This window comes from Pygocentrus nattereri, chromosome 26 (genome assembly GCF_015220715.1).
Source record: "Pygocentrus nattereri isolate fPygNat1 chromosome 26, fPygNat1.pri, whole genome shotgun sequence".
In the NCBI taxonomy this organism is placed as follows: Eukaryota; Metazoa; Chordata; class Actinopteri; order Characiformes; family Serrasalmidae; genus Pygocentrus; species Pygocentrus nattereri.
In genome coordinates, this window is record NC_051236.1 from 28,288,589 (window position 1) to 28,305,587 (window position 16,999).

General features: G+C 41.9%; 1 protein-coding gene across 1 annotated transcript in view; it reads left to right on the forward strand.

Annotated features, from left to right (window-relative positions):
• Positions 1-9,253: 9,253 nt before the first annotated feature.
• hs2st1b (heparan sulfate 2-O-sulfotransferase 1b) overlaps positions 9,254-16,999 on the forward strand; it is an 84,074-nt gene continuing 76,328 nt past the window's right edge. The window contains exon 1 of the mRNA XM_017697942.2: positions 9,254-9,664. Coding sequence (XP_017553431.1) covers positions 9,514-9,664 — 151 coding nt within the window. The 5' untranslated portion in view covers positions 9,254-9,513. The remainder of the gene's footprint in view (positions 9,665-16,999) is intronic.

Sequence of the window (16,999 nt, forward strand, 5' to 3'; positions counted from 1 at the left end):
GAAAAAAAAAAAATCTTTCAGAGAAAAGGCCCAAAAAGACTTGTGAATTGACATCATTTTGGTATTACCATTGCTTATTGATCTTATTTTTAAACATTGCTGACTTCCCTGTGTGTCTGAAAGGAGTCTGCACCTTATGTTCGGTCCTGCGATGCCTGCTCTCCTACAAATGTCATTTTCTAACATCTCTTGGAGGGTACTATTCATTTCAGCTAATGTTACCCATCACTCTGATGTCACTTGGGTTGCGGAGGTCTCAGAAACGGCTTTCTTTAGACAGGCTGCAGGAGTTTACCTGCATTACAGTCAGCACGCTGGAATGACGCTCAATTGTAAACGCCTACAGGGAAGGAAAACCACTTTAAAACATAATGGGAACTTGTACAGGAGAAATCAGAAGCCGTGGACCATCTTCATTCTTTTTTGTTAGAGGAACAATAAACTACATTACTGAGCATTTGAAACACTCAGTATGTAACCTGCCTTTTCAGAATCGCCAGTCTAGATTAGTCTACAGGAACTGTTCTCTCTGTTTCACGCTCCCATTTTCAGTCTCTGTTTTGCTAGAGATGAATCTCTGCCGTCTTTTTGGCCCGATACAGTTGGCAGTGGATTTCTGCACACAGGCCTATTTCACTCTCTCTTTGGGACGTTTAAATACATCTATCAGCACGCACGCTCTCTGCTTGGTTGCCTCATCCAGTCCTGGAGAACAAGACCATCCTTCACTGTCTGTTTAATGAACTGTTCGCCTTGCCTCCAGCGCAGGGGTGAGCTCTGTCCTCTCGGTTCTCCATGCAGGCCTAATACCACTCTCTCTATCAGAACAGTAGAAGATACCCTGAAGATACAAAACCACAGTCCCATTGCCAGTTCTTGCCACACAGGCAATGGCAAGCGCGCTGTTGATATTTTGCAGTGGACAAAATTTTACAGAAATAATATACACTGTGTCTGAAATGTGGCATAATCATTATGCCCTACACTGGACAGTCAGGAGTGCTACATTGAAAACTACCATTGAGAAGAGAATTTTTTGACATTAATGTTACGTTAGAAGACACAAACGTGAGATGGGGGTAATAGTAACCTGAGTTTTGTCTGTAAAGCAACTACATCCATTGTGTTTACTACACAAAATGACTAGGGAGCTTCTACATCTTATGAATTTATAACTAGTAATAACTAATGTTGATCATGGTGAAAAGTTTGTATATTAGTTTTCTTTGGGTTGTATTTTGCTTTAGAACATCTTGCATGTACCTCTCCGCTATTTGACAGGACCCCAGGGTGGGCGTGTCTGCCACTGCACTTATCTGTTGCCCACAACAACCTACGAACCTCTAAGTGTCTTCTGAGTTTTATGAGTAATGCTGATAATGGTGCAGTGATAAATCTGAAATAAGTTCTCTTTGTGTGCTATTCTGCCCCTCACCACCCTGAGTACAGTTCAGCTCACTTATCTCAGTCTTGTTGTAATATATCTGGCTGTGAAACAACATCTTAGTCATTCGGCAGCGTACTTGTATTACTTGATGTAGTAACTTTCTGTTATGTAGTTTTTAGAGGAATTAAACGTCTGGATCGCCACAGTCGTAGACATTTCTTCCTCATTTCTTACAACTTTCTCTAAAATGGAACATTTTATGCCAAATTACTATGAGTGACTTTATATTCTAATGATTTAATTATGCAGAAATGTAGAAAAATTGCTCTTTAACAGCTGTTATCTGTTCTCTGACCAGGAATAGTTGAGCATTTAGGGCAAAGCATTATTTTTCAATGACCTGTGCATAATTAATGGATTGCTATGTAGTTATATAGCTTCAATACATGTGTCTTCACAGCAGTTGAATAGATCAAACTGCTGCGTAAGTTTTGAGTGTGAGAAAAACATTCCCCCATCCAGAATGAGTTAAATCCTAAGTTAATTTAATAGATTTACTGCAAGACTTGTCACTATGAATCATAAATTATATATGAAGAATACTGGGTCAAATAAACAGGCCTCTAATTAGTAATGACCAAATCATACACATGTTGGCATGACCTGTCATTCATGTTCCATATTCATGTTTGAAGGGGAATTACACAGAATTTTCAAGTCTTCTGTATAATTAAATCGTTAAGATGTGAAGAGTGTCATTCAGAGTGGTTTGCTGTGAAATGTGTGGTCCCAGAGAAACTTACAAAGTCACTATTGTTCACAGTGGTGGTGATAGGAACCAGAAGTCTGAAGTGTTTAAAATGACCTTGCAGGAAATTACATTAAAATGGTAAAGGATCTGCTGTGGATCTGGTTTACAGCATCCATCTATCCATCCATCCATCATCTTCCTCTTCTCCGGGGTTCGGGTCGCGGGGGGCAGCATCCTAAGCAATGAGGCCCAGACCTCCCTTTCCCCAGCCACTTCCACTAGCTCCCTGGGGGGATTCCGAGGCGTTCCCAGGCCAGTTGGGCAATATAGTCACGCCAGCGTGTCCTGGGTCTTCCCCGGGGTCTCCTCCCCGGTGGACTTGCCTGTGACACCTCCTGAGGGAGGCGTCCAGGAGGCATCCTAACCAGATGCCCGAACCACCTCAACTGGCTCCTCTCGATGTGGAGAAGCAGCGGCTCTACTCCGAGTCCCTCCCGGATGACCGAACTTCTCACCCTATCTCTAAGGGAGAGTCCAGACACCCTGCGGAGGAAACTCATTTCAGAGTCTTGCCTTACGGCTCAGCTCTTTCTTTACCACAACAGACCGGTAAAGAGCCCGCATCACTGCTGACCCAGCACCAATCCGCCTGTCAATCTCCCGCTCCCTTCTACCATCACTCGTGAACAGGACCCCGAGATACTTAAACTCCTCCACTTGAGGCAAGAGCCTATCCCCGACCCAGAGAGGGCTCTCCACCCTTTCCCGCCTGAGACCCACCACTGATGGGAGGGGCAGTAGTAGGGGTTCGGTGCATTGTGGATCGGACAGTGTCCGAAGGCGTGGGCCTTGGCGTTCTGATCCTCGGTTGCTGGTTTACAGCATATTTTTTAAAAATCATTTATGGCGGAGAGGTACCATAGAGCATTATTTCACCATTATTAATATTATATATAACATTTTAGAAGACAAGTGCAGTTCCACCCGTGGTTTAAACAGTACAATCCAAAAATGGCTGTTTTTGTGTTGTAGACATCACAACTCCTGGTTCCTATCCCCACCACTGTAAAGAAATCGAGGCCAGTAAGTAGGTTTCTCTACAACTAACCATTTCACATCAAAATGTGTACATCTCATCAATTGACCGATATGGAAATTTCAAAATGTTTGAATTCCCCTTTCTCCATAACTCACACAGCTGTGTTGTTCACATAGAATCATGATGGAGTGCCGGCGTTGTGGATAAAGGAATGAATTTGACCACTCTTCATCAGAATCAGTCTGTATTGGTCAAGTATGTTGGCTCATACATTTTATGCTGGATCTCTAGTGACCTACAGCCTACAACCCACTGTAGTTCACAATAGACCTATATAATGTAAAATAATAGTACAAATGGTAAAATTGAATATAATCCCAATATATTATGACAACACAATAAATGTGGAAAATGAAGTGCAATATAAATTAACTAGTGCGTACGAGAAAATGCCTTCAGACAGTATTTAGCAAATGTACTCTCATACTACTTTACAGGGTAACTCAAAGGTGCTGCTCCATTTCAGTGACTCTGCTAGTGATCAAGAAAAAGAAACTGCTTCTCTTAACAATTCATCAGAAACATTATACATCAAAGGCCTTGAGAAGAAAGGCTTTGTTACTTTGAAAAATCTTTCTGCGGTATAAAACTATCGAAGCAAACAGACTGAATTCAATCAGTTCGGCCCCCTTTACCCCTCACCACTTGAGGGAAAGGGAAAGACGGCGCGAAACACAGGACGGGGAAAACCTTTTTAGAAAGGCTCTAAGGGGAAGCGAGAAAGAACAGAGACGATAACTTGCAATCCATTCCATCCCAGTTACAGAGAACAGATGAGAACGCTGACAGAAACAGCTCTCTTCTAATGGGTCTGACAGCGCACATTAGAGGCAGGTTTGAGAGTGGGGGGCTGTCTCTGCAGCCTTTGTACGTTGTTAGACAGGTAGTCATTTCAGAGATGTGTCATTCCAGTATCTCATTAGCTTGGGGAATTTTCGCTTATTCAAATGAGTCATAAAATGAAAAATCTGAACTGCATATGCCTTCCAGTCCTCAAAAATAATTTGGTCCTCTGAGACAAGGCGGATTTAGTGAGTCACTATTGAGAAGACAAAGGAAATAGTCCATCAGATTGTGTGCTTTGATGTTCTTTATGGATACAAAGGCATCACACCCAGACTCTGAACATCTCCCGCAATGAAGAGGTGTTCACTTAAGGAACTGGTGGACATGTGTCACAGGGAGGATGTCCAGTAATTATAGAGTCTCTTATCTGTGGATGTGTGTGCTAAGGCTGCACAAAAGGGATAAAATTCCATATTGCAATTGTGTTACTTTCAATTACAGTATAATTTAAACTACATTAGGGCTTTGATGATGTAGATTCTTTTGAAAATGAAGTTATTTATATTATAAGCTAATCTATTTTCATGCCATCCCATTTAATGGAACAATAACATCATGAGCAGAGCCTTTAAGTTGCATTTAAAGTGACTTAAGCACTTGCAAAAGACTTAAAAAGACTATAAAAACAATTTACTGTTGTGCACAAGCCAATTTTAAGTGTCACTTGAAACATTAAGCTTTTTAAATTAGTATATAGAGTGTTTAAAGCCAAATATCTATATTAGTAGGCTGAGTGCCATTGTCTAATTGCATAATCCTAATTTTCACTAGCACTTGTATGGGAATTTCAGTGTTCTGTGTCAAGCTAAAAGTGGTGCACATTTACTCCTCATGGTGGGTTTAATACTACTTAGACCAGCTCTACTTAAACACAGATCTGTAGCAGACATTCATGTGGTGTATTCTTTGCTTTGTGTGCCGCAGTTTTACAGTTTTCCTTTGGTAAAGGCATTTTTGAGTATTTTGAGATTTTGAATATTGTTGTTGAATAGTCTGTAAGCCTGTTTGTTAGCTGTCTGCTGAGCTGTTTAGCCTAGACCGAGTTAAACAAAACCTTTTACTTCATATACACTTTTACTTTATGTGTGCAGTTTGTAACAGCAAACAGTTCATAAACACATGAACCCATTTTCAACTCCAAATATTCATGCATTCATGAGATCCTGCTGGTGTGGGACGCACACAAAAGCGACTTGGCTTCTAATTTATGTTTCAGTCATGGGTCTATTTTTGTTGCAGCAGCCGTTTCGATGTCCTGCTGTGCCTCAATTGAAGCAGTCGTTGAAAATTAAAAGGAAAGTGAAGACGAGTAATGAAAACACAGTGATTTGTTAAAAAATCCTCTTGATCATATATGCGTCCCATTAGTTACTGATTTAAAGTCTTAACCATCACAGTATACACACCTTCCAACTCGCAGGAACCAGGACACCTTTCCCTGTTCGGACACAAACCCTGTTATACCATTAAAACACACGTCCTCGCGCTACGCTCCTGCACCATTTTTAATACCTTGGTGGATAAGAGCATTGTCTGAAAACATGACATGTAATGTTCACAGATATAAATGTATACTCTATATACACAGTCCACCCCTGTGCTTAGTGAAAACCTGAACCGTAGCTACTGTTGCTGCTGCTTCAGCACTAGACGGCGAGCAATACAGATTTAAAGAAGAGGTGAACGGGAGGGACAGTATGTGAAAAACTGGTGTGTCAGCTTAGTTTCCTAACATTAGGCAGATAAGCCAGTGAACGTCGGTGATTAGTGATTTGTATTTATGGCTTTTGCAAAGTAAACGTTAAAGTTAGTGGTTACCGCTCAAACACTGAAGTAAATGAGCAATTGTCAATGGTCATGTCATTAAACGTACGTAGGAATACAGTAAAACTTTAAAGTTCTGTTTCCTCATGGCTGTTTTCACACTAATCAGTAAAAAATATTATATAAAGAATATATTTTAATTCTCCTGGTCATTAAAGTGACAGTGTGGTCATACAGTGACATCCCATGAGGCAAGTGAATAGCTCTCTGATTAGTTGACTTTAATTGAGCAATTACGACAGCCCTCTTCTATTAAAAAGTGCATTACAGGGTCCTTGATGTGATCAAACATCACCTAAGCAATGACCAACTCTGCTTTCGACTAAAGTTATTTACGTTTGTTTACGCCTCAGTTCAGCCAAATGCCCAGAGAACGTCTGTGATTCACCAGGATGCTCAGAGCGCAGAAGGAAACCAATTTAGTGATTGGTTAGAGGGCTTGTTTGAATATTGTAGCCTTCTGTATAGCAAGGTCTGATATTACAGTAACAAAAAAAGAAATATTTGTAATTGTGTTTCCTTTCGCTTTAACTGTGTCTTTCCAAAGTTTCACTTTTTTTCTATTTGTAACTGAAAAGAAAAATGCAATATAAATAAATATTCCTAATAATAAAGATGTGTTGTGCAGCCCTAGCGTGCATGTGTATGTGTTTGGAGTAAAGTTGCATGCAAGCTGTTCAAAGACCCTTTCAGACAGTCGATAAACAGTGAAAGCTTGTGGGGAAGTCTTTGGGAATAAATACATCATAATAGCCCTCTTTGTTGTCTGCTCAAATGACCTTAATCACAAAGGATGTTAGTGCTTAGATGATACTGAATGCACTCAAACAACTCAGGACCAAGGATGTAAAGTCCACATCAGTCAATTCATTAATTTTTCAACAGATGATCTGAAATGCAGTATAACACTGACCCCTCATGATGAATAGCTTCCTTGATTCCTCTATAATTATACATGTTTAATATAATCTGTCTGTATAATTGCCAAATGTTTGCTAGGCAGATCTATTTTAAACCTTTTTTTAATGCTCATTATCCCCATAACCCAAAATACACAGTCAAAATATACAAATGAGGCCCTGCTTGCTGGGGTGCATTGACGTGTGGTTTTGCATTCGTATGAGGGGGTGCAGGTGAGGCCCACTTGTCCATGCTGCTGCTGTTGTGCACCTGTCTGGTGATAGAAGGTGAACGGGGCTATTTTAAGCAGCAGCAAAATGCAGCTGATTTGATCTGGTGCAATTTCATGCACAGTTGGAGTCTTATCTCTCTCATCCCTCAATGCACCGTGTGTTAGCACCTCTTAAGGGAGTCAAGGGACACTGCACACCAGGGACAAACCACAGGGAATGACTTTCTTTCATACAAAGTGATTTCAGAAGATAGGATGCGATTTATTTGACAGAAGGATTTCATATTTTCGAAATGCAGATTTTGTCCTTATACTTTGGCTTCATTTAGAAGACAGCACTGTTTATGAACAGGATTGTGCCATAGTAGTAATTTATATCTCGTCAAATGTATTATTGGGCTGCCAGGATCGTGATATTTTAGCTAACAAATCGTTGCAATATAAATGTTTTTTTGTCCTCATATGCAGGTACTTAAGCCTAAGATAATTGATCAGCCACCTTGCTTCCTAACCGTTGATACCAGAGAATGTCTAGCGAGGAAAACTGGCTTCCAGGTTTGGCAGACAAAAGAGAGTCCAAAATGAGATGGTTACTATGGAGTGTATGGGAGATGATATGTATAGGGCTTTCTAACAGTGCCTCATGTATGTTCATGATGTCTCAGAAGCACTGGGCAGGTTCCCCCCACCTCCAATTGGGTGGATTTTGGTTGGATTTGGGGTGGCAGTGCTTAGGCTGGTAGACTACAGCGGAATTCTGAATATGCCTGATTTCCACCTCATCCAGTCAGTTATCAGTAGTAATCAGTAGGGAGAATTTTCTTGCACCTTAAATGTTGAGTATGTTTCCTACAGCTGCAATAACATCAAGCTGATAATTTGGAGCATGAGTAACAAATATTCTGAGCCATAAACAGCCCAGTCTGCTCATCCTGCAGTGTGTTTGGTCGTTTCAGTGACGCTGACTGGAAGCCCACAGGTCCAAGGAGTGAAATTTAAGCTGGGCAGTTTCATGGCTGGTGATGTAGATTGTGGTGGGCAGAAAGAGGCTTGCATAAAAGCCCAATAGCATCCTCAAGTAAAAGTGTTGTTACTTTAATGATGTAAAACTTGGCATAAGGAGCAGGCAGCAGAATGTGGATCGCGCAGGGTTGGCTTCAGCCATGCAGTGTAATTTTATTTTTTCATCCAGTTATTATTGAAATGGGTTTAACGTTTCATTTTCTTTTTAACTGGCCTCTCAGCCCCAGTAGACCCAGTCTCATCTTCGTCCTCCGTCTCACCACCCATCTCAACGGTTGTTCCCCTAGAACTGGGGTGTCTAATCTTATCCGCAAAGAGCCGGTGTGGCTGCAGGTTTTCATTGCTACAAAGCAGGAGCTCAACTGACCAGTTAATGACTGAGAGTGCCTCACTAAACGAGTGAAATCAGCTGCGCTCTTCTTGTCGAAAACCTGCACCCACACACCGGCCCTTTGTGAATAAGACTGGACACCCCTGCTGCTGAACAGCGTTACCATTAGGGAGTGCTTTACTTCTGTTCTTGAGCCCCTGTGGTGCCCCTTGGACAGGCAAGTGACGTGACATGCTGCCTGATGAAAAAAGTACTCGCCACTGTCAAATAAACGTGGGAAGAAGCAGAAGAAACGGGATGCAACAGAAATGGTAAAAAAATGATGTAGCCTACTGAAAACCGGGACGTTAATATCCCTGGAGAAAGAATACATTTTCCGTGACTGTTAAAAAGAAGGACAATCCCGGAAAAAAAACGGGGCAGGTGGCAACCCTAATCTTGGCCAGCATCAGCAGGAGCTTGCGTTTCTTAGGCTCTGTTCTTTTGTTTTTGGATCCATCTGGTCTAAAACAAAAGTATGGCTACATGGAACTGAGTGAGGGGAAAAAGGTTTCAGTAGCTTTATATTTTGCACTCCGCTGCGATAGGTGGCGCTACCCTCTCCACCTAATGCATCACAAACCCAATAAAACGGGTCCTGCGTGACGCACGGGCATAGTAGGCGGGGATATCGTTCCCCCCACCTGCTTTCATACCTTCCTGCACTCTGATTGGCCAGTGTCAGCCCGTGTCCTGTGCTGTGCTTGGCTAATTGCTCTTGCCCCGCCCATTATTCGCTCAACAGCGAATCATAACGCTCGGCGGGCGGAGTTTATGTGAAAACAGGTGGGAACTGAAAATAATAACGCCTGTATTGGGTCAATATCAGCAGCACAGAGACGCGTGAAGCACGAGGCTTGAATGCTCCAGCTAAAATGAGCACAGATGGACGATAAGCGGCTGAAGGGCGATGCAGACCTGTAGTTCGCTTTTTGGCGTCTGTGTTTCCTCTTGTTCAAACCAAGACACTGCCAGAACTGTAACCAGCAGCACACACACTCCCCGTGACTGACGGACTGACTGACTGACTGACTGACGGACGGACTGACGGACTGACTGACTGGCTGGTACTCGGCATGACATGCACATAAACTGTCCGGTCATTTTCATGGGGCTCCTACGGATCATGATGCCGCCCAAGTTTCAGCTCCTGGCTGTGCTTGCTTTCGGAGTGGCCGTGCTGTTAATCGAGAACCAGATACGGAAACTGGAGGAGTCTCGGGAAAAGCTGGGTGAGATTTGGGGTCTTTCCTTCCTTCTGCATGCACGTTGATTTGGGCACATGAATAAAACCACCAGACACTGTTTTCCAGCAGTTGCGACCTGTGCGGACAGATTAAGGGTGTAAGTTATGTGCACTAGTTTAGCTGCTGCTGCGCGCTGAGAACCTGGAGCCCGCACTCCTCCGCTCCGCTCCTCTCCTCTCCGCTCCTCTCCTCTCCTCTCCGCTCCGCTCAGCTCTCCCCTCGTCTTTTACCCAGCTAGCTGTCTAAGCCTTCTTTCGCTGGGAGGCTGCAGAACATCATGGTCTCAGCTGCTGTTCGTCATCTAACGCTAACCAGCTTTGAACACGAGATTCGTCTGATCTGATAACCAGCTAGTGCTCACTGCCGAGGGTCTGGCTCGCTGCTTTAGCCGCTTGCACTGATTAAATGATGGAGAAGGCAGAGAGAGAGAGAGAGAGTCAGTTAACGCTGGGTCGACGGACGAGGTTGGCTGGGGGTATCTCTGCTCAGCTGCCTTGCTTTTTGGTTGTGGCCGAGGCTCGTGCATGCAAAGCTAGGGAGCCGTGCTTTTATCCTCATGTAGTGGGCATTGTGTAATAGCTCAGGCATGCGTGGTCTTACAGTGATGATCACAAAGCAGCTCATGTCCTTAAAGGAGAAATCCAGTGATTTATCTAAATGTGTGTATAACTAAGTGGTTAAGATGTAAACAAAGTCATGCAGAGTGGTTTGATGTAAAATGCCCTGTCCTAGAGAAACTTTACCAAGTCAGAATCATTCACAGTGGTGGTGATAGGAACCGGACATCTGTTGTGTGTCAAGAGTTTAAAAGCTCCCTCACAGAAAGTTTTCACATGAAATAACGACAAATATGCTGCCTGGCGTCTGAGACGTTGTCTTATGATCGATATATGATGAGGGTAAAGGTCTAGAAACATTTTTTAAAATCCATTCGTAGAAGAGAGGTGCATGCAGGCATTATAAGGCGAGATAGTCTCCAGAGAAAACTGCCCTGCTGGTCACATCCCGTATGAATAAAAATATTGCATGGACACGACTTAGTAAGGTGTGGGAACAAGATGCAAATGCATGGCCACGACTTAGTAAAGCATGGGAATTTAGCTGTGATCAAGGCTTAATTATCTTATTCTCACGCCTTACCAAGTCATTTGGATCTCGTTCCCACACCTTACTAATTAGTGGCCATGCGGTGTTTATATTTGTGGGGATGTCACCAGCCGGGCTGTGTAGTTTTCAGATGTACCACTTTTTTTTAACGCTTACATATAAAAACAGGCCCTGTAGGTTCTGTGGTCACTTTGAATAGTGAACAAAATGCCGATGAAGACGTTGCAACTCCTGGTTCCCATCAGCACCACTGTGAAGAAGTTTGAATGGGCAAGTTTCTCTATAATGCACTATTCCACATCAAAACAGTCTTAATGACATTTTACACGTCAGTAACTAAATTGTGCAGGAATTTTGAAAGTGTTGTGAAGTAACAGCACTTATTACACTGACTAGTTATCTGCCTGTGACCTTTTCCTGATCCTCTCTCACATCGACCTTGTTGTTGTTTCCTCATCGCTTTCTTATTTAAACAAAGTCTCACATTGAATACGCTCGCAAACATTTTACATTCTGTGCGGAATTTAGCTGGAATTCACCTGATGTGTAGAACACATGTGAAAACGTGATGATTGGTTTTTAAAGACACGCGCGTTATGGCTGCCTTGTATTTGTTGACCTGTGAGTCTTGACCTGCGGTTCAGGTGCTCGTCTTAAATGTGTTATTTCGAAGTTCTTCCCGTTTTGCTGTGGGACTGGAATAGAAAGCAGAGGCAGAAATCAACAGAAAGAGTACACTGCACCTGTTTATTTTCATACTGAATTGTCCGAGTCTTCACGTCCTGGTAATTGCGTGTGTCATCGAATGACCCTTGAGACTATGGATGGTTTGCGCAGGTGTGCGCAGACATTTCTGGACGTGGTTGTAGCGGTGTTTTCTGACACCTGAGCAAATTGCAGACGGGACCAGTCCAGTTAGAATGCTCATGGAGTACTTAAAGTGGAAAACCTCCTTGGGAACCACTGATTTCTTGGAGGAAAAGAACAGGCGAGTTGGCGCTTTCTTCTTACAGCTAATTGCAGGAGATGAGGGACCAGGCTTTCGTACAGTAGCAGCATTTGACTCTGACATGGGCTGGAAGTGGTGCGGCTTCTTCTGATTGTTCTGAATAGAGGCTGTAATTTCCCCTTAAGTAGGCAACAATTCTTTTGATTGTGGTGAATATGGGCTGTAATTTCCCCTTAAGTGTGCAACAATTCTTTGCACTTCCTTTTTTACATTAGTGGGGTTCACTGAGGAGGAACTTGCAAGCTTGCATTAAACTGCTCTTTCCAAAACTCGTTTTGGGTTGAAAAGAAATCACCATTGTAACGTCCTGTATTGTGATTAGGTTATTGTGGTTTGCTAATTGCTTCAAAGAACATATTCATCTACTGGAATCCACTGTTTTGTTGATTCCACATTTATCATTTCTTACTGCATTTGTTGGTAGATAAGCTTGGGTAGGCCTAATTCTAATGGGGGGGGGAATAATTTCCTTTTTATTTTTTTTTATTGAAAGCTTTTTACATGCTGATGTGAAAAGTACACACAAAATGGAAGATTGGCCATATTAGTTCACTTGTTTAATTCAGGATGATGCACACAGTCCTCTTTTCATTTGAATAATAAGCACTTTTTAGTTTATTTATTTACTTTTTGATAGAGAAATTACATGCTACCCAAAGTGTACCTTTCAGGACCAGCATTGGCTACATTCTTTTCAGACTCTGCGTTATGGGTCCAGAGATATGAATCTCATCATTAAGATGGGAGTTAATTAAACTGGATGAAATGGAGCTTTTTGAGGGAGGAATGTGGTGATGGATGAATCTAGAAGCTTCTCTGGCATGTGATTGATTGTGACGCCACGAGTGCTGCTGGCTGAAATATTTCCCTTTGCAGGCCTGAATTTATTGACGCTGTACCACAGGTTTTAGATTGCTGCATGTAACTTGTAGTTCATTAGGAGGTGGAAGACGTGTAGCTTTGTCTTGCCAGAGTAGTCATGACTCACAAGCCTTAGTGTCTGCAATACCCAGTCATTCACTGCTGACATGCTGCATTCTCTCTAAGGCCAAATCAGTCTCAGCTGTTTGATTTTTAAGTGGATATCAGTTTGTTTTAAGATTTTTTTTAGCTTTATTGCTTTTAGAACGCCGGTGCGTTGGTTTGTAGGTGTCTGAGGGGCCGTAGCTATGTTCCTGAAGATCTACCCCTCTGAGATTATTCCTAGTAATCTGTCATAATACAGGGTTTCTTTAGATTAGATGTAAATGATATGAGTGTTTTCTGTAATTTCGCACAAAAAACGATCACGGTTTTTGAAAGTATCATGTAGCGGCGTCACGATTCATTCGTTCTTGACATCCATCCATCCATCCATCCATCCATCTTCTAAGCCGCTTCTCCGTCAGGGTCGTGGGGGGGTGCTGGAGCCTATCCCAGCGGTCATTGGGTGGAATACACCCTGGACAGGTCACCAGTCCATCGCAGATATATCCTTTAGAATTCCTTTGGATGCATGAATGGCACAAAAAGTAAATCTGAATTGTTTGCATTGGTCAATTGGTCAAAAACGATTGATTTTGGATGCTTAAAATCAAATTAGTAGTGACTGAATGCAAAATAAATGTGTTTAAATAGCCGTTTCACATACAAACATCCAGCCAAGTTATTTTCCTCTGATTTCAGTGGAGGGAATGAAATGATATTTTACCAAACAAAGCTCTTTATTTGGAAAAAGACCTGCCAACAGACTATACTGCAAAACACAACAGCTGACCTGAGGGCTGCAGCAGCTCAGCTTTTAAATGGTGTCCTCCTCACGCCATGAGCAACAGAGAAGATGCCGCCACAGTTTCATTAGAAATGACCAAAATGAAACTCTGTTTAGTGTATGAGATCATATCGAATCGATTTGGTGCTTTTAAACCAAATCATAAACGAATTAATCATGTATTGTGGTACTGCTATTTTTAAAATAAAGCACTAATACTGAAATCATTTTTAGTATTAGTGGCAGTCGTGGGCTGGAGGTTAGGGAGCTGGCCCTGTAACCGGAAGGTTCGATCCCGGTTCGATCCCCAGGACTGACAGTCCGTGACTGAGGCGTCCTTGAGCAAGACACCTAACCCCCAACTGCTCCCCGGGCGCCGTGGATAGGGCTGCCCACCGCTCCGGGCAAGTGTGCTCACTGCCCCCTAGTGTGTCTGTATTCACTAGTGTGTATGTGGTGTTTCACTTCACGTTTTATTGAACCTATTGTGAGAACACCACAAAGTCATAATTTAAATAAATATAAAGTTATCATCAACTGTGGGATGTTGTCAGGGTATGTGTTTCCATGGAGACTGTAACAGTCGACTGTGTGCTTCCATCTTTTGACTGTAGGAGTTACTGGGTATCAGAAATGTAAATGTTGAAGTGGTATAGTTATCGCTGGCTTTATATCGCACTGCGCTGTTAAAACATATAACAGCCCCGTTGGAATTTTAGGTGCTAGTGTTTAAGCTACACCCCTTACTTCACAGAAAACTCCGTCAACCACTGAATCTGTTCTTCACGCTTTCTAAACACGCCCACGTGCTTCAGGTGGCACAAGCAATGTCTCACACTAATGTTCTTAGACTCATTGTATATTTGAATAGTTTACTATATATTTTACCTTTGGCTTTGGCTCCGTTTCGTTGTTTTCTTGGCCGAGTAAATACAGAGCTATATGAATGCATATTTATTGCTGGCTCAGAAATACTTTCATATTTATTCTGCTCTCATTCAGAGCTGTGCATGTTATTGAAGGAGTAGTTTGGCAAAAAATCAAATCAAAAAGGTTTATCTCTTACCCCATTTACCCCAGATGCAGTCGATCAGCCAACATGTTTGATATCTGATGTGCTTCGTAGTTTGCGATGGGAGATGCTAGGCTAATGTTGCTAACAAACACTTTCGCCATACGTCCCTCAATATATGCCAGAATTATAATTGCTTTAAAAATCTATTAAAAAGCTACTTACTATTTATTTTTAAAAAAAAAGTGGGTTAGTAAAATGGCATGGATAGACCTTATTTTAACAGTTATATCAAAACTGGAACTACGTTATCATCTGCATGATGTCCATCTTTGTAGTACTGCTCAAACTATACCACAAGGGGGCGTATTATATGTGCTCTCTTCGTTACTACTAGTTCATATGATATGAACTGCGGTAACATTACTGCTGATTTGTTCAGCATTTGTTTGCAACATTAGCCAAGCATCTAATCTTATGAGCTAAAAACAACGCACGTCATGTTTCGAACATGTCTTGGCTGATTGACTGCCAGTGATAACTCATGTTCATTTGATTTTTTTTTTCTACCTTTAATTCAAAGGCATTCACTGCGTGGGTAGGTTTGAGAACATAAACGAACTGAGAAACTATTTACCGATATACGAGCAAGACTTGAAATACATTGAAGTGGGAAACGTTTTAAATAAACTCTGTTTTATACTTGCAGGAGATGTCATGATTGAAATAAAGAGCAAAGCTGTGCTTTAAGGAAAAAGCCACAGCTTGAGCTACATTTGCTTTGGCAGAGAGATTAAAGAACAGAATGAGAATTCCATCACTTTGATGCAAATAACATGCAGTGTGATCACTCTGACATGCTGTGTGAACAGTATGGCTCAGTGGATAATTAGAAAATGTTTGGCATTCTAATGATAGGACTTTTAGAATAAGGCAGCGCTGAAGGTGTCTTCACACCTGTGGCTTGGCTCCCTTGATGTGGACCAAAGCAGGAAATCACTGCTGCATTTTACTTTAGGTTCGCTTAGGGTTCACATATTTACCGTTCGATCAAAAGAGAACAAAATGCTGCATTTGTGTGATGGTCAGACATTCTAAAGTGATTTGATCCAAATCATAATACCACAAGAATTGTCCTGCTGGTCGCTGCAGCTGCCACTTTGCAGAGCATCACACATTTAATTTACTGCTGGCACAGCTGCTTCATGTTGGAGACCCTGACACACCAGGCCAACTGTTGGCCGCTGGAAGCTGTCCGCAGTGGGTAGCTCACGTGAGCACTGTTTTGACTCATGGAGCCAGTGAAAACTTCTTTGGCTGGGGATTGTCAGCAACTTCATGATACAGCAAGGGTCACGATACAAGAGTCACAATATGATACAATAACACAACGTACCAGATATACAACAGACATTTTTGGCCAATGTTCACCTTAAAATGTGTTCTATACATTAGATTATTAAGGAATAAAGAATGACTGTTGTTTTTGTAAAGATGAATAAATATAAGAATGAAGAACAAAATATGCTGGAACATCTATTTTTTGTGTTTTGTTTTATTGTGTTGCAAGTTGCTGGTCAAAACAGAGTAAACTTTCAATCACAAAAGCACAGGCAGTATTTATTATATTGGCACATATTCACGTGTGAGATTGTCAGTGAACAACAAACTGTTCATTAACAAGAGGCAGAGAAGTGACGGCACAGTAAACCTCATCTGGTTCACTTTTAGCAGTGAAACCTCATGAAGCATGAGCTAAGCACAAATCGCAGAAGACATGAACTTTGTGTGTGTCTTAAGCAGTGTAAGTTTAACTTGTGTGTAAGTCTTTTTTTTTTTTTTTTGTTGCATCAATAATCCAAGATACTCTTGTTGGGCCAAATGTTAAGGGGATGTTTCACCTCCATTGCTTCATGTCTGCTCATCTTGGCTTGTGCTGTTACAGCGTGTCAACATCCACTCTGGACCCTCAGGGGGTCTCGGTGAAGTAATTTGGTGCACACCAGGATACAAACGGCAATGTTCTCAAACAAACCGCAGTCCTAAAGCAATTGCACAAGGATTTGGTAAAATCAAACCAAAGAGGCACTTAACATTTCACAGTACTTAATCTTGATAAGTACTTAATTAAGATAATACATGTATCTTAATACACGCATGAGGACCGTCTTGTTTGATTGACGGGTATATTTAGCCAATTTTTACTTCATAAACTTGCATTCTTGCATTCTTAAGGACCACCCGGCCAGATCCGAAATGTTTGCCTCATGTCGAACTGCCAGCTTCCACTCCTGAGTGTACCACAGTGATGTTTCAGTTAGAGCAGCATGCACGCTTACCAGACCGAAGTTGCAGACGCAAGTCCAAAGATTCTTCAAGATTTCTGCATAATTAAATCAGCGTGAAGAGCTCAATACCTGTGAAGGGTTACGTGTGAGAAGT